General features: G+C 39.5%; 1 protein-coding gene across 1 annotated transcript in view; it reads right to left on the bottom strand.

Annotated features, from left to right (window-relative positions):
• Positions 1 to 771: 771 nt before the first annotated feature.
• The window catches only part of gabra4 (gamma-aminobutyric acid type A receptor subunit alpha4), a 31,221-nt gene continuing 6,337 nt past the window's right edge, over positions 772 to 25,655 (bottom strand). The window contains exons 8-9 of the mRNA XM_069922801.1: positions 3,376 to 3,635; positions 772 to 1,373 (exon numbers count right to left, since the gene is read on the bottom strand). Of these exons, the coding sequence (XP_069778902.1) occupies positions 831 to 1,373; positions 3,376 to 3,635 (803 nt within the window). The 3' untranslated portion in view covers positions 772 to 830. The remainder of the gene's footprint in view (positions 1,374 to 3,375; positions 3,636 to 25,655) is intronic.

Raw genomic sequence — 25,655 nt, 5'->3', positions numbered from 1 at the left:
CAGATGCCGTTAAACTAATTGTATGGGTTCCAGTATTTCCACTTTTTCTTCTTGAATACAGAAGTGTCACTGATTTTTTTTTCATACTTCACCCATTCCGTTATTCCTAATCATCCTCAAGTACTCAGCCCTCTAATTCTTTATACTCAAGCAAATCATAATACCAAGGAAGAGGATTATAACGGTGACAAAACCTTGCCGTCAGCAGTAAAGCAAGTTAGGGTATGTGTGTGTGTGTACATGTAGTCTATGAATGTGTATGTGTGTACAGTCTATGTGTGTGTGTGTGTGTGTGTGTGTGTGTGTGTGTGTGTGTGCATGTAGCCTATGAATGTGTATGTGTGTACAGTCTATGTGTATGTATGTGTATGGGTGTACAGTCTATGTGTATGTAGGTGAGTGGGTGTATATTCAGTCTATGTATGTGTATGTGAGTCCATATGAGTGTGAGTACAGTCTATGTGTGTGTGTGTGTGTGTGTGTATGTGTGTGTGCATGTAGTCTATGAATGTGTATGTGTGTACAGTCTGTGTCTATGTATGTGTGTGTGTACAGTCTATGTGTATGTAGGTGAGTGGGTGTATATTCAGTCTATGTATGTGTATGTGAGTCCATATGAGTGTGTGTACAGTCTATGTGTGTCTGTGTATGTGTGTGTGTGGGGGGGGGGGGATATGTATGAGAGAGAGAGAGTACTGATCATTTAAAACCATGCAGTACTGAGAATTTTGCTGTTCAAAGACTAATAAACCTTAAATGAAACCCCTGCATTATTTTTATGGATTATGAAATTTTCTAACAATTAACAAAATGGTTCTGCAGCTGTAAAATTACAAATTACTCTCTGCTTTTTCCATGGTGTCTTTTGAGAGGTAGACCACCCAGTAGACCATGTTAAATGCACCAAATGTTACTGGAAAAAGTATACGAGCATACTTATCAATTTTGCTGGTTCCAGCTCCTGCCGGTGAAGCTGAAGGAGGAGCTGGGGCAGCCACAGTAATGGTGGGTGAAGTATGCTTTGGAGCTGGTCCAAATAGTCCTGATGCAGGCAGGCTCTGTTCAAGTGTTGCTCCACATTGGCGATGAACAGGAGTTTGTCTCATTGAGGCAATGGTGGGTGTGCAAGGAGGGGGTGGTGGAGTGCTTCGCATTGAGGGTAGGATAGGAGATGGATGGGTGGATCTAAATGTACTGGGACTTGGCACTGATGAAGAAGGTGCTATAGCTGAAGGTGGTACCTGTCCAATTATAGTTGGTTTCAGTTTCACATTCTTGCTATCATTTGCCAGATAATCTCTTTTACTACCCAGAATATCTGATTGTGCCAAGAAGTTCATTCTCTTCCTTAAATTTCCATTTGAATCAGGATGCTGCATGTTAACACACAGAGAGAAAAAAAAAAACAACAGTTCAGTAGCAGAAAGTAAGAAATCACATTTTAATCATTGCAAAAAAATTATAATTTGCAATTGATTTTGTGAACAAAGCAGCAGTAATATTTACTGGCTTATTTCCTCCATTGTTGGTTGGTCATTGGAACATAACAAATGATTTAATCAGAGAAATTTGGAAGGATTTGGATTCTCAGTTGCAATCTCTGGAGAAGCAAAGGCTCCTATGTCTGATGATTTCTTTTCCATGCTTTGAAGAAAATATCTAAAATCCCAAAGATGCAAGAATGTTGGCTTTTTATGGCCTTGCTCCTTGCAGCTTGCTTATTCTCCAGCAATCATTGCAGCAGCTGAGTGAATTTCACAACATTGATCGCCAACACACAGCCAGTTATTTCAGCCAGGAACTGAGCAGAACAGAAGGGTTGATCCACATGAAAGATCGAGAGTAATTCATTCAGGTCCAAGCCAAGAATATTGGGTTAATTCCATTTCAAGGAAGAAAACGACTGCATATAAATATATACAAACTGTGTGTGAATTTGCTACTTAAGTATTTGAAGGTTAAACATCATGACTCTCCACAATGGTTGCTGATCTGAATTATTTCACCTAGCTGAAGGTGCATCAATTAGCTAAAATCTCTGTTCCTGGTTCCTATTTTGAGAAAGTTGTGTTTGATTGCCAAGGATATACTTGGTCATTCTTCCCTGCATATAATTTACAGTCTAACAGAATGTGATGTGTGGGGATGTGTAAATAGAGCCCTGATACTTTTGCAGTTCTGACATCCCAATGTGTATTTCTCCCTTCATGAACCTGCCACCACAGTCTGTACTTCTGTTTTTCTTATTAAGGTACTCGAGAGGAAATAGTGTCACAGAAAGGATAGGAGGAAGATATTTTGTGTTTAAAATGTTCAGAAGTTCAAAGTTATTGCCAGAGTACATACATAACATCACATACAACCCTGAGATCCTTTTTTGTGGGCCAGGCTGAATTTCTACTTATTAGGAATGCAAAAAAAAAACTGTACTCAAGAAAAGATATGTATACAAAGGAGAGAAATATAAAGAAAGAAAGAAATGCAATCAAACTGACTGTGCAAAACAGAAAAATAAATAAATAATGTGCAAGATGAAATTCCTTAAATGAATCTCTAATTGAGTTTGTTGTTTAGAAGTGTGATGGTGGTGGGGGGGGGGGGGGGGGAACACTGTTCCTGAGCTAATGACACCTATACCTCATTCCAGATGGCAGCAGCGAGAACAGAGATGATAGCTGCTGATCTCTGAAGAGCACAAAGATTCCGATTAAAGACAACTGATCTTCATGAGCGTGACTGTTGCATATTTTTGAAGATGCAATATTTCGAATCACTTTTGCAATTGTCTCTTCAGCGACTGATCATTTCAGACACTTATTTGACTTAATCTTCAGTGGAGACCAACAGTTTTTATCAACCAAGATTGAGAGTGACTGTTGACTGTTTAAAATTTAATACAGTGTGTTCATGTGTGGTATTGTCAATCATATCAAACAGTATGGGACAGTTGAAACATTCTATATCATTTACATTCTATTGAAATTAATGGTGCAAAGCTGAATACATTTTACAGCATACACTTTTGCACTTCCACCAAAGATGAATATCTCGATGTTTTGAACCAAGACCCATGCCAGTCCTGATGCAGGGTCTCAATCCAAAACGATGGTATTGACTGGCCTCCACAGATGCAGTCTGAGTTCTTCCAGTTGTCTTTGTTTTATTCAGTGAACTTCAAAAATCTACTAAATTGAGGAAGTTTGCTGGGAAAATTTGGCTCCTTCCAGACTGTACTAATCAGCTGCTCACTGGGAGGAGTCTGGCAAAATTGAACAACATTTCACCACATAAGCTTGACGTGTTTTAGAAATTATTCTTATTACGATTGTTATGGCAAATTTCACCATCTGCTTTATTATTATAGCTAATGATTACCTGAAGTATATTCTCTGAGACAGACACTGTCTTTATGGGAGATGGTGGAGATGTTGCAGGTGGCTTCACAGCTCTTTTTTTGGCTCTTTCAGCTTGTACGTTAGTGAAGTAGTTAACAGCAGCAAATTCGATGAGAGCAGAGAACACAAACGCAAAGCAAACTGCAATGAACCAGTCCATGGCTGTGGCATAGGAAACCTTTGGCAAAGAGTGTCGGGCACTGATGCTTAGTGTTGTCATGGTTAGAACTGTTGTTATACCTTTAATTGAGAAAATAAATTACTTTCTTGGAAGAGAATATCAGTAAGCATAATATACTCAGGCACATAAGTATTATATAGGTACATTTCTACAACTATTTTTTTTAAAATCAAGTACAAAAAATCCCTAGGATTCGTAAAGATTCTATTTCTAAGAACTGTTCATCAACTACCAATTTCTCCTTAAGTCAGAGGATTGATGAACATGAACATTTATTCATTATCTTCCTCTCCTTGTTTCTAGAACCTTAAAGTATCAATGGATGTTATATTGTTTGATAAAGTATTTTACAAGTGTAAATGGATTTGCATTTTAGAAGAAATTTGCCTTGACATTTTCCCAAACAAATCAATGAAGTGGCCTTCCACTGTGAATAGTCAGCCGCGTTCTTGAAGATACTTTATCTGTTTGATTACTGTGGCGAGGTAACATGCAAGTTGTTAGCTTTTTGAAGATGGCTGTCATTTGAATTAATTAAATTCTCCAATTTCATAACTTTTGTGACTTAAAATGTGCTTTGAAAATTGATGGCAGAATGTGCGTAAAGCTGGACTTCCATAAGTCACGTCTCCTGTATCCAGAGGGCCCCTGTATCTTTATTGAGTGCATGAAGGCTCATTTTGGTCATGTCCATCTGAAGAGTATCTTACTCAAATATTTATAAAGGTACAAAATGGACAATAATCTGGATTACATAAAGGTTCAGTGAAAATGTTTTATTTTATATAATCTCACCAGCTAAAATGATGTCATCTTTTGGAGCCACAGTGGCACCACACTTAGTCAATTATCAACAGCAATTCCTCTCATCACACCTCTGGTTATCAGCTCCTATTCTATATTTGGACCAAAGCTATAAGAAATAGAGCCAAGTGATTCTAGCAAAGTTCCAAAGATACATTAACAGCAGTTCAACCATCCCAATTAGTGCTAATCACATTCCCAAGATGGAGCAAAGACCATGGAAACAAAATTGCTAACCTATAAAGCAACTACTCTAAATAAGTAAGTGTTTGTCTCTTAAGAGTATTTCAAAGAAACTTAATCCAAGTCACAAGTGTCATGAACATTTTCTTTACAGCATTTTGGGTGATGTCATTTGCACACGATGTTGTGGTAATGGCCATGCCACAGTGCCTGCAACATGATGAACAATTTCTGTGATAGTGAGAGAAGGTAAGAAGTGGAATGAGCTTAAGTTGATTCATACATGGGGAATTGGTTTACAGTCACAGGAGTTCTAGCCAAATAAGTTATTTGGGTTGTCTTCCTTGGTTAAAAGTCAAAAAAACATAATGTGCTGGAAATATTTCAGACTGAATCAAAGCTCTCAATCTACATTTGATTTCTCCAATGAAGTAAAAAGTACAATACACTGGAGCAGTAGAACTGCAAGTGGATTGAGAAGGATGCTGCTCCTTCCTCCCCTTTTCTCATCTTCATGCTCTGTTATGTCTCTGTGTTAGTTGGGAGGCTTCTTAAATAACTTAAGAGATGAAAGATTCAAATAATAAAAAAGACTCTACTTACTAATGCCTTCCACCATCTCTGGAAACTGTTCTCACACACTCATACATGGTGCACTACAGTTACTAGAGTGAGAAGGGTGTATTCTTACATGATTACAAAATAGTTCACATTATCCTGACTATATAACATCCCTCATCCTCAAGATAAAGAAAAACTTAGTGTTCTTTATTACTTTCTTTCTTTCCAGTGTAAATTGCGGATTTGGCTGCGACCATTGGGCTCCGTGTTGCTGGTTCACGTGTAGGTGATGTAGCTTGTTGTGCATCACCTGACAACTGCTCTGTTGATGTTTCGATATTAGTGGTTGAGGTCTCTTCACTTGATACCTCACTTGATATTGGTGTTGTGGGCTTTGCTGGTATTAAAGCTTTCTACTTCATCACATCTTGTATCAGGCGGATGTGAATTCAGTTCCTCCTCAGCTGATTGTCAGAGTCTGTCTTGACAGTGTATTATCTTGGTGTCTCAGCTTCACTGATGACCTTTGCTGGGGTACATGTTTTCAACATCGGCTCTTGGATATGCACATGCTGCCCTCTGAAGATTTCTGGTCATGTTTGTTATAATGGTGGCATCTTTCTTCTTGCGAGTCAGCCAGTCTTCTTCTGGTTTCCTGTTGGTCTTCTGGAGGGTGTATTTTGCTTGGCAGAGTTGTTTTATATCTCCTGCCATTTAGAAGTTAAAGGTGTTGCTCGTAATGATGGAAGAGCTACGTCTGGGTCTTCTTTTGTTTCACGACACTTAACTAGTGTGTGTTTCACAGTTTGCACTTGACTTTCAATGAACCTATGACCTTTGGGGTAGTATGGGGATGATGTGATAACAAACCCATACTCTGCAGCCAGCTTTCTGAATTCTTGTGACGTGAACTGTGTTCCATTGTCACATATTACTTGTTCGGGTATTCCTTGTTCAACAAAGAGCACTCTCTGAGGTGATAGTTGACGCTCTCAGGTCTTTCACCCTTTTAACAAATGGAAACTTAGAGTAGTAAAAGGCTACTATGAAATACCACCCTTGATTCTCGGTGAACGAGTCTGCTCCCACTGTATGCCATGGCCTGGTAGGTACCTCTGTGGAAATCATTTCCTCTTTTTGTGTGTGTTTCTGTTCATGCTTTTGGATATCTTCTTCAGCTGGATCTCATAATTGACAGAGATCAACTGCAACTCCTGGCAGCTATCCAGACCTAGAATTGCTGGTCCATCTGCCTCTATCACATAGAATGTACAGAGGATGTTCTTTCCCTTTTGGCAGACATTGATATTAGCTCTCCCTTGCTGCTTGATTATGAATCCACCAAAGGCCGTTAATATGACATTTGCTGTTTACAATGCACCGTCGTTTAGATACCCTTTTATTATGTTCTCTGGGAACATCTGGCGGTACTGTCTGAGTGGAAGGACGTTGCTTTGTGATCCAGTACCCAATTTCACCTTTAGGTTAAATATTGGAAGCTTGTTCTGGATTGTCCTCTGTATTTGGATCCTTGTGTGCAACTCATTTCCTTCTTTCATCTTATCTGACATCTCATGAAGGTGTATGGATTCCATGTCCAGTATCTGAGTGTCAGAGTCTTCATTGTTGTTTCCTTTTATGTGGTGGATCTTCTTGTCTTTTTCTTTACTGGTATTACTGTTTTCTTCATACCAGACCTGCACATCTTCACCCAGTGGTTTACTTTACCACAAGCTCTATATTCAGAACTGTATATGGGGCATTTGTTTTGGTCATCGAAGGGGTGTTGTCCACTGCACTTCCTGCAGGTCTTGGGGGCTTGCACTTTTCTTCACAGCGTCAAACTTTATTTCTCTTTGCTGTGGGTGGGTCTGCATAGATAAGGATTTCATTCGCATCCTCGTGGCTTTGAACGCTCTGGCTGTGTATAATCTTCGACTAGCTTCAAGCTATCCTTCCCTATAAGAAACTTTTGCGCTTCGGGATGGGCACTCCCCCATATTAGTTGATCAACTAATCTTTCCTCTATATCTTTAAATTTGCTTTTTGCAGCAACAGTTTTTAGTCTACTGAGGAAGTTATCAACACTTTCATCAGTCTCTTGCATTAAGCCTCGAAATTCATGATGTTTAATTCTATGATTATTCCTGGGTTCAAGGTGAGAAGCAACTTTGCAAATATCTGCTCTGGATTATTTTTCTCCACCTCTGTAATCTTCCAGCTATTAAATAAGTCAAGGCCTCGCTCCTCTGTCCAGAGAAGTACATAACTGACCTACTCCTCTGCTATTGCATTTTTAAAGTAGATTTTGAATGCTAAATTGCACTTCTGCTAAAACTTTTAAAATATTCAAAAATGTCTTCAGCCTCCCCGTCCATCACTGGGTGAACTGCTGTTGCTCCAGATTTTATTTTCCCAGTAATGTTTTTTATCTTCTTCCCCTTTGTATTTCTGTATCTTACAATCAATTCTATGGCTTTATTCTTGTTCTCTTATACCGCTGCCACCATGTTATGTCTGTTTTAGCTGGGAGGCTTCTTAAATAACTTAGAAATACAAGATTCAAATAAAAGAAGAGACTTTACTTATTGATGCCTTCCACCATCTCAGGAAACTGTTCACACACACTTATTTATATCTATATATAGATATATATATATATACACATACACCCCACAGTGGTGCACTACAGTTACTACAGTGAGAAGGGTGTATTCTTACGCGGTTACAAAATAGTTCACATTATCCTGACTATATAACATGCTTAGTAGTTACCTGCTTGAAATCAAGCACCCAAACACCACCCCCCTCCCATAGAATGAGGTTTTGTGGCCTCAACAACGACATCTGCTGAACCATATACTGCAAAAACTCTTGTTGAGGAGTTTTTAGCTGCAAAAGAACATGTTGGTGGACTGCTCTGTCAAACCTCATGTGAACTTACCCGAGGAGTTTCGAGTAAGCAGCTTTGAAATGATGAGGTGTCACAAACCAAGAACTTCACTTCAACTTTGTGTCTATGGATGAACCTAAATCACTTCTACGAAGATTCAAGTTAGGCCAGTTGGGAGACAATATCTCCATTTATTAGAGACAGGTCCTTTATTGCACTGACCACTGGAATTTGACGAATAAGTGAATTCAGTATAGCAGATGTAAAATAAAGGGGATTTGAATTAACAGTTAATTCTTTAAGTAGAGACTTAGTGGATCCTCAAGAAATTTTATTCTTTAATCTGTAGTCCACAGACTACCATAGTAATGTGCAACTTAAAATAAAACAAAGTAGGAAAATTAATGGTAGAATTATGCAGTATTATGTATGGCTGAGCATATATTTCAAAACTATGCTGTGGCATATGGAATACCTTTAATACATTATTGTACGAGAGCCTGCTTTTTGGTTGAGAGTTACAGCCCTCAATAAAGCATCCATAGGAAGTAAAAGGTAGTCAAAATTTTGGGTCTGAAACCTTCTTTAGGAGATCAGACCTCAGACGTGACAAAATGTAGGTAATAATTCTGTAGGAGATTAGGCTGGAGACATTGCTATAAGGTCTCACAAAAGGGAATAGAGAAAATATTGAAGAACATTCTAATTTGACACTGAAAAGACTTTCAAAAGTTACAGGCTAGGCATGTGAGTCAGTTATTTAATCACAGACTTTCATCCCAGTGGCAATGTTGCAGTGAGGTGTCAGCCACAGATTATGTATTCCTAGTTCTAGGCACTTGTCTTTCCCCACAATTCTCAATACCACTTAGCTTTACAATGTCTTTAAACACACATCGTGTCCCTTCATCCAAATCATTAAAATAGGCACTCAGTAATTTGGATACTAATTATTGAGTGACCAGCCATTGTCTTATGATCTCACATACACTAAGTCACCTGGATTTGTACATAAAAGTGAATGTCACCGATGCTCAAAATCCTTGGTGGAAACCCTTCCTGAGCAAGGGGACCTTTTCTGAAGTTCCCACACAATTGGTTGTTATGAGCTGCAGGTATAATTTTTAATTTTTTAAAGCTTCTCAATGTCAAATTTTCATGCATGACAGACCACTTTTTTTTTTCTATGTTTGGGGTAACCCTGTTTTAGATGATTTATCATAAATGAAACAGATTACCTCTCTTAAAAATATCAATGTTTCTCCATCCAAAGCAAGAAATCAAAGTTTGCATTTTAAATTGGATATAGATATAGTTCTGGTTCATGAAAGATTTGGCATCTGCGGAAAGTAAATTATTTTGAGCAGAAACTTGAACCACAAAACAATTTGGAAAATTAGCTACACTTAGAGGATATTGTAAGGATTTGTAAGCATTAACCAAGTGTGGTGAATCTCTGCTAAGCTGTCTGTTTTCCCTTCGGCTAGCCTTGCTGTACTAACATTGGTTGCGCATTATCTCTACTATTAAGGACACTCCCCTTGAGCATAACTGTGTATGCACCCATTGTCTTTCATTATTGTACCATTAGTTTCTGCTATGGCCTGTTTCCACTCCGCAAATGGTTATATGGTTATGGTTAATAAAAGCCATGATTATTGTTTGACCACATCTCCTTTGTCTACTTCATCAACTGGCACTTCACCGTCTGTCTGTGTGTGTGTGTGTGTGTGTGTGTGTGTGTGTGTGTGTGTGTGTGTGTGTGTGTGTGTGTGTGTGTGTGTGTGTGTGTGTGTGTGTGTGTGTGTGTGTGTGTGTTGCAAATATAATTGAGCAACTCAATCAGACACAATGGTTTGAAATAATTGGCATCTAACAACTAAGTGCACATTCAGGTATCCTCTACGTGGTTTCTTTAAGTAGATTGAAAAGTCCTGACAGTCATGCATTTCAATCTAAAATTTATATACCTCAAATCCTTTGGTTGATTGTGGAGCAATCTAGTTCCTTATATTTTGGAGTTGGTTATCCAAAGCTATTTTATGCAAATAAATGTCAGAATTAGGCAATAATTTGCATGCATATCACCCTGTGTATCTCCTATTTTATCATGCATACAGAATACATTCAAAACAATTAGTAGTAAAGAGCTTCTATTTTAATTCCAACACCTGGGCAGCTTTGAATGTTAATAACATTCTAAAGTAAAAATCTACCATCTCAACAAGAGTTGTATTTGAATGAAGATCTCTGGGACTATCAGCTAAACTACAAAGGATATAATACCTGCAATACATCTGCTGGTGGAAGTCAGAGGGTGCAGAGAAGATTTACAAAGATGTTGCCAGGACTCGGTGGCCTGAGCTATTGGGAAAAGTTGATTACCCTGTGGCTTTATTTCTTGGAGTGCAGGAGGATGAGAGGTAGTCTCATAGAGATATACAAAAATTGTGACAGGAGTAGATTGGGTGAATGCACAGTCTTTTGCCCTGAATAGAAAAATCAGTAGTCAGAGGACATAGGTTTAAAGTTAGTAGGGTGAGAGGTTTAATAGGAAACTGAAAGGTGTCTTTTTTACACAAAGGGTCCTGAGTGTATGGAATGGGCTGCCAGAGGAGGTGATTGAGGCATATATTCTTGCAAAGTTTAAGAAAACTTTGGATAGATCTGTGGATAAGATAGGTTGAGGAGTCTATGGGCCAAACCCAGGCAGGTGAGACTTGGGTGGGTGGGACATTTTGGTTGCCATGGGCAAGTTGGGCCACAGGTTCTATTTCCATGCTCTATGACTCTATGACTATGATATGGACCAAATGCAGACAAGTGAGATTAGCCCAGATGCCAACTTGGTTGACATGGACAGGAAGGACTTCTTCTGTGCTGTATATCTCCATGACTCTACACATTCTATAGTAGAATTTAATCTTGGACCTTTGGAGGATGTGGAGTATGTGTCAAAAGAGAAACATTGTGATGTTTCATTTTTAGCATCGTTTTGTCTTATGTGAAAAACTGTCTTTCCTCACAACGACTTCACCTTGTTTGTTTTAAAAAAAATAGCAGTCGAAAAATGAATGTCGGGTCTGAGTCAATTAACTTGCCAGTAACTTGCAATAGAAGATTCTTAGAATTATTATATGGTTTATATGGTTGGCTTTCAGACCCTTTTGAGCAGTGATTCTCAATCCTTTTCTTTCCACTCACATACCACTTTAAGTATGCCCTATGTCAAAGGTGCTCTGTGATTAGTAAAGGATTGCTTAAGATGGTACGTGGGTGCAAAGAAAAAGTTGGAAAACCACTGTTTTAATCGTATCTAATTGACTTGTTATGTGCACGGTTTCGTAACTCCAAAGGAAATGGGCCAATGGCAATCTTTATCAAGCAAACTATTTCAGTAACAATTGGGTCTAGAGCAGTGGTTCTCAACCTTCCTTTCCCACTCACATGTCACCTTAAGCAATACCTTACTAATCACAGAGCACTTATAGCATAGGGATTACTTAAAGTGGTATGTGAGTGGAAAGAAAAAGGTTGAGATCCACTGCTTTAGAGTTTAAGGGTCAGATACTGTACACAGGTATGTCAGCGTATGGGACAGAATTTGAACCTTAAAAATGTCACCTCAAAACTAGGGGTTGTCTTATGTGCCAAGTATAAAATCAGAACCTTCATACCCTGTGTGTCTCCAATGGCAATGGTGAACAACATAAAACACTTGCATAACTCCTTCCACCAAATATTGGTGTAATCAAATGAACTAGAATAGACGAGATCAAAGACAGTTGTAGAGTCCAAACACAGTCCTACCAAAAGTCTTGTGAAGCAAGGCGGTGTTTATAAATTAAAGAAAATACCTGCAGTGTACTTTATGTCAACATTTCTAATATATTACAAAATAATATTATTCATAAGTAAATCAGTAAATCAATTTCAAGTAAATGGTAAAATTATCCTCGACACTATGTTTTTTCCTGTAAAAGAACAGATCCCTAAGTGATGTCACTAATGTTTATGTTACATCAGCTGGGAATGTTTGATCCATATTATGGTTAGTAATTGACAGTATTTTACCATTACTTGAAATGAATGGGCTAAATTTTAAATATCCAAGACTGTGTTATTTAGTAGTAGTAATGTTAATAGCATCACTCCACCAGTCAGTGGGATGGTTGGTAAAGGACTATTGGGGCAGTGAGCTCTCAGTGGTAAGTCCCAGATGTGGAGTAGTCTTATACAGTGAGTATTATTCAAAACTTACATTTTAAGTGTAAATTCTGGGGCTAATCTTATACACTTAGTTCCCTTTTCCATCAACATATACAGTAAATCCCATTTGCCCAAGTGTATCATAGTTTTCAGCCTGACTTGCTCAGAATAAGTAGTCTAGCTGAACCAATCAACAGATAGGGAATAAAGCATAATAAACAATTTCTCTGTCCAGTTTTTATTGAAGTTTACCATAGGAAACTATTTGTCAGCTGCTCTAAAAGCAGGTTGAACAGATAGTCAAAGTTGTTTCATTTGTGGGCACGTTGCTCGGTATTTCTACGTCCATGAGGCTCAAGCTGAACAGACTGTATGGATTCAAAGCCCTTCCTTCAGACATTCTGCCATTGTAAAAAGGGAAATAGGAATAATCCAGGAAATTACTGGCTAGTAAATCTCTCATCAGAGATAAGGAAACTATTGGAGAGGATATTTAGTGGTACGATTTATGTACTTTTGGAATGGTATGGTCAGATTTAGGAACAGTGAGAATAGCTTTGTCGCAGGGTCGCTAAAGTCTTACAAATTTAATCAAGTTTTTTGAGGATGAAGCACTGGTGCTTGATCAGTGTTGTGCAGAGGATATTGTCTCCATGGACTTTATGAAGGCGCTTGACAAGTTTTCTAATGCTCAGCTGATTCAGAATGTACAGGCGCATGGGGCCCATAGTTAATTGATAGTTTGGATTTGGAATTAGCTGGGCCATATAAAACAAAGGATAGTGGTGGAAGGGTATTTTTCTGGCTAGAGATCTCTGACCAGTAGTTTTCTACAGGGATCAGTTTAGGGACTCCTGTTGTTTATGATATTCCTATGTAAATTATTGGATTAAAACAGTAGGTGGTGTGTTTGTAAGTTTACAGATGATACAAAGATTGATGGAGTTGTGGACAATATAGATGGCTATCAAAGAATACAAGATATGGATGACATAGATTTGACCAGAGAAATGCTGATGGAGTTTAATCTCGACAAGTGTGAGGTGTTACACCTTGAAAGGCCAAATGTAAGTTGAACATATACAGTTAATGGCAGGGCTCTTAATGGCATTGATGTGCAGAAGTATCTGAGGGTTCAAGTCCAAAGCTCCTTGAAAGCCACAAAAGCATATAAGTGGTAAAAAGACTCTATTGTGCAGGACATTGAGTATAAAAATATGGAAATCTTGTTGAGGCTATAAAAACTTTAGTTCAGCCACACTTAGAATATTGTATCAATTCTCGTCACCTCATTACAGGAAAGATGTGGAGGCTTCAGGAATGGTACAATAGAGATTTACCAGAGTGTTGTCTGGATTAGCTATAAAGGGAGATTGGACAAATTTGGGTTGTTTTCTCTGGACCATCAGAGGCTGAGGGGAGGTCTGACAGAAACAAATTTATGAGAGGCGTTGATAGGGTGGATATTCAGAATTTTTCTTCCAGGATAAAATTATCATATATTGCAGGACATGCATTTATGATGAAAGGGAAAAGTTTAAAGATGTCTGAGGCAAATTATTTACACAGAGTGCTAGGTACTTGGAATAGGCTGTCAGGAGTCGTAGTAGAAACAAGTACAATGGTAGCATATAAGAGGCTATAAGCATGTGAATATGAATTGGATATAGGCATATCTGTCAAGTGCAAGCAGCAGAGTTTTAGTTTGGTGTAGATATCATGATCAGCAGAGACTTATGGGCTGAAGATACCTGTTCCTGTCCTTTACTCTTCTATGTTCAGAGACAACAAAACCATGTGACTGAACAATGTTTGTTGCTCAAGAGATTTTTTTTTGGTTTGTAAAATTGAACAGAATCGTTTTTGTTCATGTAAATTAACTGGACTGATAATCCTCTAATTTGTAACTCAGTTCTCTGAAAGGGAGGAATATTCAGGGAAGGGAACTAAATACTCTCCAATTCATGCTTTCATGGTCAATAGTAAGTGTTTTCAGGTCAAATGCAGCTGAGTTAACTTGTAGAGAGAAGTTCTCTATTTGCTTCTTTCCCACCATTGTGTTATATTGTAAAGCTTTCTCCAAAGTAAAGAAGCTCCAACTTATTTTGCATTATGCCTACAGCCAACAGATGTTATCCTGCATTAGCTTGGAGTGGAACTGAGCCCAGGCATGGAGATGAAGAGCCACACTCCTACTTATTGCACCATCCAGTGGAGTTCTACAAATTCTAAAATTCTTCTTTGCTTGAAACAGCTCAGAAGATAAAACACTTCAATTTGTTAGAAAAAAAACAAGCAGTTTGCTACCTATCCAAAACAATTGCAATCTAAAGATCAAATAAAAACAATACAGTGAAAATAAAAGTAAAATTTCAGAGAAGCATTGTGCCTTTTCTTTATTTATAGATGGCACATTTATTGTGGGAAGACAATCTAGGTTTCAAAAAAATGTATCATGAAGATTAAATAGGCCACAGTGAGAAACCAGCATGAAATTTGCCGACAAACCAATATGAGCTACAATGTCGGGCTGATTTCTGCTGCTGTGGCCAAAGATTCTGTTCAAACCATTGGCATTCAGCCATTCAAACTAGATTAAGTCACAGATATATATGAAGAAGAACAGCATGGGAAAAGGCCCATCACTTCACCTAATTTGCACCATCCATCAAATGTTCACTGAACACAGCCAATGTAGGAGTGGGGGAAGAGGAGTTGAGATGGCTTGCAAGATGGCTATTGCAGTCAAAGTGAAGGTGCACTTCAAAACAGTCACCTAGTTTACACTTGGTCTTGCTGACGTGTAGGAAGTCACATTGAAAGCAGTGGATGCAGTAGACAAGGTTGAAGGAGATGCATCCACATCTTTGCCCAGATGAGGCCATACACAGACCCAAGAAGCACCACCTCATCGTCACTTCACCTAACAATAGTTCCTCATTTCAGGTAATCTGCAGATGAACCCTCCACCTTCTCCCACCCCCATAAGCCCCCACCCCATGCTCCTTTCTCTCTTCTGATCCATCTAAATTCTCTAACTACTCCATACCCAGCCAACACATTGCCTTGTTTTGTTCCCCTTTTCCACCGGGCTCTATCCCAAACACTTTAGCTACTAATGGGTCTCCTATCTCTTCTTCCCTTTACACTTCATCTCTCCCTCACCTGGTTCCACTTATCATTTTCTGACTTACCTGTTTCCAGCAACCTATTGTGTCTTCACTTGTCACCTTCCTCTATCTCTGCCTCCACTCTTCCCTCACTCTATCTGACTGCATCTTGTCATTTTTTCTTTATTTTTCTGCCTCTACCTATTACCTACTGTTACTAAATAATGAACCCTTATTAGTACTAACAAAATAACAGCAATGGAAAATTCACCAGACTATGGTAAATTGAAAATAATAGATTTTATTAAACTATTAATAACATATTTCTTACTTATCTCAAAACTTAACTCTAAATTTAACCCCACAATATGCAAATGTAAATGTCTGTGTATTAAAGTCCAAAACCATCACAGTTTAAACATGATACTGTAAAAATCAATTTTAACATCCAGTTTCAAAATTTCTGTTGACTTCAGGACCCTTTTAAATTGCAGCTCAGAAGTCATTATGGAACACTTTTTATATTTTCAGATCTCTTTAAACTCACCATTTTCTTAATGAGCCATCTTTCATAGAGTTATTTTTCAAACAGGAGTGACCATTTTTTGGGCACAAACGAGAAGTGGTCTTACTTATTTAAAAGGCACTTAAGTTGTATCTCCAATACAAGTCCTGTCTTTCCAGGAGGTCATTTTGTAAAGGTAAAGGTTCCATTATTGTCACGTAATACTACATTTAGAAAATAACATACATTAAATTCTTTCACCTGGTCTACCGTAAGGAAGGCAGAGAGTCACCACTTTGTCCAGCGCCCCTCACAGAGATGAGGCCGCAGTGATATTCTGTCTTCTGACTTCAGTTTTCTTCCATGATGAGGCTGCACTCTTTATTTTCAAAAGAGCATTCGAGATGTTGCCTCCCTTTTGAACTCCATTTTTCTGTTTCCCCACTTTTATTAGGGATAACACATGACAGTACCTATTCTGGTTACTGCAATTCAATCCTGTCGTTCAAGAGGGTCCAAGACCTGTGTATGTCCCCAGGATCTTGACTTCTGAACTGATCCAAAAATGTCTGAGTTTGACGATATTTTCTCCAGATTATGTGACATTTACATCATCAATGAGGTCAATCCCAATTCTTGGAAACCACATGACAATATATTGGAATCCTTAATGGTTTTAGTTTTATTTCTGCAAAACCTCTTGCCTTTTCCAAAACCATTCCATATCCATAACAACCTCTGATCTTATATCTGTTCAGGCAGCTTAATTGCTTTTAAAAACCACTCCTAGTACTTGAGATTCAATTAAGAACACTTCTGTTCCATTATCGCACTGTTTCTCAGATGCGTTGACTCCAAGAATGAACGCTCTTCTCTCTGATTACAATGGTTCTCTGTAAATGTGCTGTAATATGTGTGTAACCTTTAACCAACCCAAAACTAACTTAAGACATATTTATAAGAAATGTAGCTTAACATTTACCTAAATATTAATATTATCACAGATCCATTGCATTACCAGTTGCCACTCTTCCACCTCCATCATCACCCTCCTCACTTGGTTCTACCTATCACCTGCCAGCCCCTGCTCATCCCTCTCCCTCCTCACTTTATAGTGGATATCTCCCCTCTACACTCTCAGTCCTGGTGCAGGATCTCTGCCCAAACCCATTGACAATCCCTCTGCCTCAATAGATGCTGCCCAATGTTTCACCAGCAGCTTGCTTTTTTTTCTCTAGAATTTTCTCAAGTATCCTTCCTAATAGTTCCCAGGATTAGTTGGAGTAAAGGCAGGAATGTGTCAGGTCCCTGTATTCACAGGGGAGCTGACAGTCCTCACCTTAACCAATCAGATTTGAAGATGGGGGAAATGAATGCAGACACCACTGAAAAGCAGGAAAAGTTAAAGGAAGTGAATCAATGTACAATCAAGTCCAGAGAGAGAAATGAAGAACAGAGAACATTGCATCATAGAACAAGCCCTTCAGTCTTTGATGTTGTGCCAACCAATATAAATCTACTCCACAACATTCTAACTCTTCCCTCCCTCACACCCATAACTCTCTATGTTTCTTACATAGAGTTTTTTTTTAATAAAATGTCTCTAATATACCAGCATCCACCACTAACCCTGACAATGCATTCCAGGCATCCACCATTCTTTGTGTAAAATACTTACCATTGACTCCTACCAAGAAGGGAACTATACACAGAATCCACCACAATTAAGAGGATATTCTGCCACAGGAAAGCTCACCTGTTAATGCGGACTGACGCAGAATGTTGAGTAACAGAACGTTGGAAAGCAAGTCTAGTCTGAACACTATGAACACATGAGTTGACTATTCACTGCTTTTCTCCACATCTGTAATGAGTAGGCTCTAGTGAGCACTCAACTGTGCTTAAAGATCTGCCCAGCTATGTGTATTTATTTTCTATTGGATGTGTAGATATAACCACTACACTCCTACCAGCCTACTGCAGGGGGCAACCATTGTACCTGCAGGTAGGCAACCTAGGAGTCTGGCCCCACCTGCCTGCTGTCAGTCACCGGCTCATTAGAGACTTGAGTCAGCTCCTTTGAGGACAGTCAGACACGTGGAGACAGCAGTCGATTGAGACCTGTTGTGTACAAGTTTAAGATAATTAAAGCCTGCTGTACAATCTGTGAACTTGGTGTCAGAATCATTCGCACAGCAGCGCTCACACTGAGCCCCTTGCTTTTTCACAACTAGTGCAGCAATGTTAGGGTTAGGGTTAGGGTTAGGGTTAGGGTTAAGGTTAGGGTTAGGGTTAGGGACAGGAGTAGGTTTTAGTACGAGTCATCCATCTGGGCAACCTCTGTACATCAATTCTGGTTATCAAATCAGGATGTGCAGCATTTAGATTTTAATCAAGGAATTCACACCACATGTGTGCTAATGGCATGACAAGTGTTTATTGCCTTTTTACACCAAGTGACTTGATCAATCAATCAATTAAAAATCAATCCCTGTGCTGCACGCATGGAGTCACACAACTACCAAACCACATAAGCAGATAATCTAAAAGCTAACCTGCTGACATAAAAACAAGAAATGATGGAAACATTCCACAGGTTTGACCGCATCTGTCGGAATGGAAACAGAGTCAATGTTTGAAGTTGATAAATTTCCATCAGAACTGAGAGAGAACTGAGAAAATAGAGATGAGGCAAAGGCTATGATTAATGAACCTTCAAATTCTTCTGTGTCATAAGGATACCTTTGGTCTCCACTCTATCTCAAAAGTAATTTTGGTTCCACTGGCCCCTTCCCTTCTCTGAAATGTAACATGCCTGATATCCAACTTTTCCAATTCTGGTGAAATGTCATTTAAGGTATATAAAGGACATGTTTATATAAAGGACAGCAGATATTTGCCCATAAAGATCATCAAAAGGACCGGACAGATTTTCAGTCAATCCAGTAATTCTCGACATAATTAAATTTCTCAGCTGCCATGGTGGGATTGTGTTTATTTCCTTTGATTGTTGGTCCAGCCTTTTTGCATTTCTAGCCCAGTAGCACATATCCCTCCTGAGTGAGTCAGCTTCATTGTCAATATTTCTTGCTGTTCCTATTGATCTGTTCAATGCAGCATCTTTTTAATTAATGATAACATTCCAGACTTTTTTAGCATTTCATTTGTTTTTTTTCACAGGACCTTGTCACACAACACAAAATCTGTTTGCTTGCTTGTCTTTATTTAAAGCTAAAACATGCTCTTTTTCTCTTGTCAGCTTTTCATGTGTCTAATAACTATATTTCAACATGAGCCAAATGTCCAAATTATGAGAATTTCAATGTTATTTCATGGGGAAACAAATATAATTATCATGTATCTATCTTTGTATTCATTTTCTTTTTAACTTAATTATGTATACTATTGTACCTGTCCAGCTGTAGCAAGTAAATTTCAGTGCATTATACAATGTGTTTGACAACAAACATCTTATCATAATATTGATCAGGAAATTAGTTGTGAATGCTCACCAAATGGAGTTTTGGAGGGAGGAACTTGGAGTATTCAGAAGCAATAATGGAAATAATAAAAAAGAACAAATCATCTGGAAACAGAAACTGATGTCAAAACCAGCTGATCAGATGTTTCTTTCTCCCATTGTTGACTACACAGATATGTGAGGTGGAAAATTTTCAAGATGACCTATGAAACCTATCAAGCACTTATTTAGTGGTTCCTAAAAGTGATTAGGGTAATGAAAGAACTAATAAATTGATTCTTTAGATTCTTAAAATATTTTCATTTTGGGGGCATGACTGCATGTCAACAAAAATGAAAAAAAAAATTCTGTTTCCAGATCTATTGTGTTTCAGCCTCAATGTCACAATGCAACTGCTAGGATTTGACATGGGGAAATAGGAACTTAATTTTAGAATGACATTAAGACAAGTGCATTTAACATTTTACTATGATGGTTCATGGCAATATTTAATGAAGGCTGTCATGTAAAAGCATGGGAAAATGTTTTGAATCTTTGAGAGCTATTTTAAGATTGTTTATAATTGTTTAATAAAAATCCAGTGGCTTCAGGTTGACCATAAGATGTAAGAACAGGATTAAACTATTCAGCCCATTGAGTCTGCTCTGCCTTTCGAATCATGGCTGGATTTTTTCCTCTCAACCCCATTCTCCAGCCTTCGCCTCATAATATTTGGCACCCTTATTAAAACCATAGAACATTGCAGCACAGAAAACAGGTTATTCTTCCTTTCTAGTCTATGCCAAACTATTATTCTGCCTAGTCCCACTGCCTGCACCCAGTTCATAGCCCTCCATACTTCTCCCATCCATGTACCTGTACAAATTGTTCTTAAATGTGAAAATTGAGACTGCATTCACCATTTCTGCTAGCAGCTCATTCCACACTCCCACCACTCTCTGAATAAAGAGGTTCCCCTTTATGTTCACTTTAAACATTTCCCCTTTCACCCTTAACCCATGTCCTCCGGTTTGTATCTCACCTACCCTCAGTGGAAAAAGCCTACTTGCATTTATTCTGTCTATACCTTTCATAATTCTGTATACCTCTATCAAATTTCCCCTCATTCATCTACGCTCCAGGGAATAAAGTTCTAACATTTTTAACCTTACCCTGTAACCCAGTTCCTGAAGTCCCATCAATATCCAAGTAAATCTTCTCTGCACTCTTTCAGTCTTATTGATATCTTTCTTGTAGTTAGGTGACCAAAACTGCACACAATTCTCCAAATTTGGCCACACGAATGTCTTATATAACTTTATCATAACATCCTAACTCCTGTCCTCAATACTTCAATTTAATCAAACAATCAAAATAATCCAAAAACTATCAACCTCTGGTTTAAATATACACACTGACTTGGCCTCCGTAGCCATCTATTTTTTTCTTCATATTTTTTCGACAAAGTCAACAATTTTGCTTGGATTTCCATCTTTGCCATCAAAATCCTGTCCTTTTTTCCTATACATTTACAATTTCTGAAACAACAGCAAACAGAAAATTCAGTATCAGTTTGAAAAATTACAACAAGCAGCAAGCCAGAAAAATCATCCAAACAGGCTGTCAAAGTGAAGCTGCCTGAATATTTATAACCAATCCACTGCCATGAAACATTCATTTTGATCTGCTACTCCTAGATGTAAATTCTAATCTGAAAATGAAGAGCTTTTTTTAATTGAGTCTGCAGTTCCCCAGAGGCAAAATGTTTCAAATAGTATGAATTCTAAATTACCTAAAAAAAATGAATCTTTTCTGCCTGATGTGCATTCTAAAAAATAAATCAAAATTGATTTTACTTCAACTATCTGGAACTTACTTTTATAAATGGTATTTACAGTTAAGTATAAAACAATAACATTTTTGAAATAATCAAATACAAGCTGGCCATTTTTGTTCAAGAAATTTGGTGCACAAATCCTACTGCAGTTCTCAATGAATAAAACTTGGAAATTCACCTGATCTCCATTTGCAGCCATCAAGCTGAGTAATGTAACCATATGGATGATTTTCACCTAAATCTTAAGGTCAAATCTTTAAATGCATTCCTGTCATATAAAATGAAAGGTGATAAAATCAAAATCCCATTTTAGAGGAAATTAAGTTGTGAACCAACACTATAATCAGCTTTCTGACAGTGTCTTTTAGATCGATTTTAGAAACATATGATTATTGTTACCTCAAAGTTTAACTTTGTTTTCAAATATGACTTGATGCAAGAACAATTCCTGTCTAACAAGCTGCGGTGATTTGTCACAATGAAATTATCAAGAGACTTTTCAGAGTTGATACTAAATTATTTTCATAATCGTGGCTTGGCTTCGCAAATGATTCAGAAAGGGGGCTGTTCACATCTGCTGCAGGCTCACAGGTGGCGGAATAGACCAATGCAGGAGAGACATGCCCGGCCACAGTGGCTGCAAGGGAAATTGGGTTTGGTGCTGCTGTGTCACAGACAGTTCTTCCTCCATCACCTTTTGTCCTTAAGGCCAGCCCTGTGTGCTTTCTCAAAGGAAGAGACAGACTAGAAAATGGAGTGTCGCCAGGCCGCGCGATTGGAGGCTAGAGCAGACCACTGGTGATGGTCTACTCCCTTAATTTATTCAGAGAGTCCTTATACCTCTTTTTCAAAACCTCTCTGTCATGGTGGCCAGTGGAGAGTTTGCCATGCAACATATTCATAGGCAGGCAATGATTCTCCATCCTGGAAAAGTGCCCTGCCCAGCGTAGCCTCATCTTCAACAGCACGGTCTCAGTAGTGGTAACCTCTGTCTGTTTGAGGACTTCAATATTGGTGATGAAGTCACTCCAGTGGACTTTGAGGATGGTGCTGAGGCAGTGCTGGGGAAAAACGCTCAAGGAGTTGTAGGTGGTGATGATAGGTGACCCACGACTTGGAGCTGTACAGAAGGGTGGTCAGTACAACAGTTCTGTACACACTGATCTTTGTGCCTTTCTTCAGATGTTTGTTGTCCCATTCTCTTTTGTACAGCCTGCAGAATGTGCTGTTTGCCTTTGCCAGTCTGTTGCCCCTGAGGTATGGACTGATCAAGAACTTCCGTCTTCTTCAAGCTGACTTCCAGTCCAAAGAGCTTGGCTGTCTTCGCAAAGCAGGATGTTACATGCTGGAAGGTTGTCTCTGTAGAGACAACAACAGTTGTCTCCTTTGTCTTAGTGTGGGACTGTAGTCACCTCAGGTTGAACAGGCTGCCGTCGGTGAGATATTGGAAGTAGAGGTATCAGATAATAGAGCTTAGAAATTCTACAATGCTGCATCAAAATTGTGAGAGGCATGTGAGATTTTTGCCGAAGTGTCTAATGAGACATAAACCTGAAACAGGTTCTGTATATATGCAATTGAGTGGACCACAGCACGTTTCATCCCAGGCTGAGGAAATATCCCCCTTACTGGGTAAGTCCAGCACATCAGTATATGTTACAGAATAATTTATAATTTAGACATACAGTACGGTAACAGGTCACTTCGGACCATGAACTTGTGCTGCCCAATTACACCCAAATAATTTACAACCCTGATACATTTCAAATGGTGGGAGGAAACCGGAGCACCCAGAGAAAATCCACACAGACATGGGAATAATGTACAAATTCCTTACAGTCTGAATTTCTGGCACTGTAAAAGTGTTGCACAAACCACTAAACCACACACGTCAAACTCTGGCCTGCGGGCCAAATTTGGCCAGCGATATAATTAAATTTGGCCCTCAAGATCATTTCAAAAATGTATTAGAGGTGGCCCGCCCTGCAGCGAGAGCCGATGCTGTTTTTTGGTCATGTCACCCCCACCATCCTCCCCCTTCATTGCACTTCCTTCCCCATTGTAACACGAGAAATTGTAACACGAGAAGTCTGTCGATGTCCTCAGCCGGCAAGCCGGTTGGAAGGCTCCCCGCACAACCAGTCACTTCTCCCACCTGTCGAGCGGTGCGGCGGATGGGCGAGCGCCTGTGATTTCCTGTCGGCGCGACGGGCATGGCAGGCTACGCACGGCCCCCGGGCAGCGCGAGACCCGCGCGACTGGCACCGGACGGCCCTTCCACAGCGCGAGCGCACTTCTCCCGGTCGCCACGGCCTTCAGCGCTTGCACCCGCGCGGACCCCAGGGACGGCTGGTTCGGCCCTGCACGTGAAGAGAGATGGTGGCTGTCCGCAAAGGCTGATCGGCAGCGCGCTGGGCCTGAGTGGGTGGGTAAGCAGGGGTGGGCAGAGGGTGTAGGTGAGGAGTAATGGGCAGGGGAAGTTATGGTGGTGCGAGGGGCAGTTAGAGGGAGGGATGAGTAGAAGGAGGGGTGGATAGGGAAGAGGTAAAAGGGGAGGGGCAGGGTGAGTAGGGGAGGGGTGATTAGAGGGGGAGAGACGGGTAGAGGGAGGAACAGGTTGAGGGGAGAGGCACTAGAGGGGCGTGTATAGGATGGGGTGGGTAGAGGCAGAGCGAGTGGAGTGAGGGGTGAGTAGAGGTTGGGTAAAGGACTGGTCAGGTAGAGGGATGGTGGGTTGAGGGTGAATAGAGGCCTAGAGCCTGAGGAGTGAGCAGGAAATGCTGAGTCCTGATGCAGGCCAAAATGGACACAGCCTGTGAATGCTGACTACATCTCCACAGGGACCAAATAGGTTTCCCTCAGGTCAAGCAAAGGGTGAACTTGAGCTACCTACTCCTGACCTGTAACATTATCCTCCTAAAGTTATATCCTAAAGTTTAACATTACATATGTTGAAAGAAGAGAAAACATGCAGATGTTGTTGAAAATTTTCAATAAATATTTAGTTCGGCCCTCGACTTAGTCCAAGTTTTTAATTTTGGCCCTCCGTGAATTTGAGTTTGACACCCCTGCACTAAACTAACTGTAATGGGTCACAATGAAGGAAAATTTCTTCACTCAGTACAATGTTTCTCAACCTTTTTCTTTTCACTCACATGCCATCAATGTAATCCCTATGCCATCGGTGCTCTGTGATTAGTAAGGGATTGCTTAAGGTGGTATGTGAGTGGGGAGGGCAAGTTGAGTATCATTGCTCTAGACCCAATTATTACTGAAATATTTTGCTTGAGAAAAATTGTCATTGACCCATTTCCTTTGGAGTTATGAAACCGTGCACATAACGAGTCAATTAGATATGATTAAAACAGTGGTTTTCAAACTTTTTCTTTCCACCCACATACCACCTTACGTAATCCCTTACTAATCACAGAGCATCTATGGCATAGGGAATACTTAAAGTGGTAGGTGAATGGAAAGAAAAAGGTAGAGAACTACTGGCTCAGTGCTTTGTGAATCATTCAAGTTCTCTACCCCAGAGTTCCGTGATTGCTGAGTCACTGAACATTGTTGTGTGAAACAGATGGCTTGTGGTGAACCGGGTGGGAAGGTGTTGAAACTAACATTTGAGCACTCATGATCTTAAAGATTGGTGATCAGGCTCAAGACAGTGTGTGGCCTACTCTCCTGCTTTATTTCTTACATGCTTATGCTTAGATATACTTTGGCCCTGAAAGTGGGCTTCAATTGGACGGCCTACATCCACGTGCAGTTTGTCAGTACAGTACTTGGTGGGTCATAATCGGTTGCTACCAATAAGAAGGTGCATCAAACAAAAAAAATGCAAGCTGAAGATTGGAACCAGGAGGAACAAGTGTATTTCCAGCAATTTCTCAGTACAACTGTAGTTGCTGTGAGCCATTGCATACTTCACCCCCACTTCCTATGCTACACTACCCTCCCAATACTTGCCACCACATTCCCACCTCCTTCCCAATGCCCTCCCTCCACTTTCACTCTTATGATCACCATCTCATTCCCTATTCCATGCATTTCCTCCACTCTTCTTCCCATCAACCTCTGGTTTACTCAATAGGTCTTCTCTGTAAATCAGCACTTTGTTCTTCACTGGAAACCCACCCACCTGTATGTCTTTTTTTCTAAAAGAGTATAGGGGCTACTGGAGATGGTGAAAAATCATTTCAAAGCAAATCTGGAAAATATTAATTTGAAGGCATAGGCTTGTGATAGGTGCTCAGTGGAGGGAGGGGAGACATGGGGAACACTGCGTATTGATTCCAGATTATGAATTGTACTGCTATTTTAGTTAATACTAAAACTAAGACACTTGCCATGTTCCTACACAGAATCTAGCTGCTATAATGTATGAAAGAGATTGAGGTTGTATAACCAAACCATTGATCTGTTTCAAGGAACAAATTCTTTCCATAAATACTCAGACCAAGGTTAGCTCTTTGGAACTAGCTGAGCTAGAACATGCAGGGATCATGGCAGATGGT

The sequence above is a fragment of the Narcine bancroftii genome, chromosome 3 (genome assembly GCF_036971445.1).
Source record: "Narcine bancroftii isolate sNarBan1 chromosome 3, sNarBan1.hap1, whole genome shotgun sequence".
NCBI lineage: Eukaryota > Metazoa > Chordata > Chondrichthyes > Torpediniformes > Narcinidae > Narcine > Narcine bancroftii.
The sequence above is the reverse complement of the archived record's forward strand: the minus strand, read 5'-3'. Positions and strand labels throughout refer to the sequence as shown.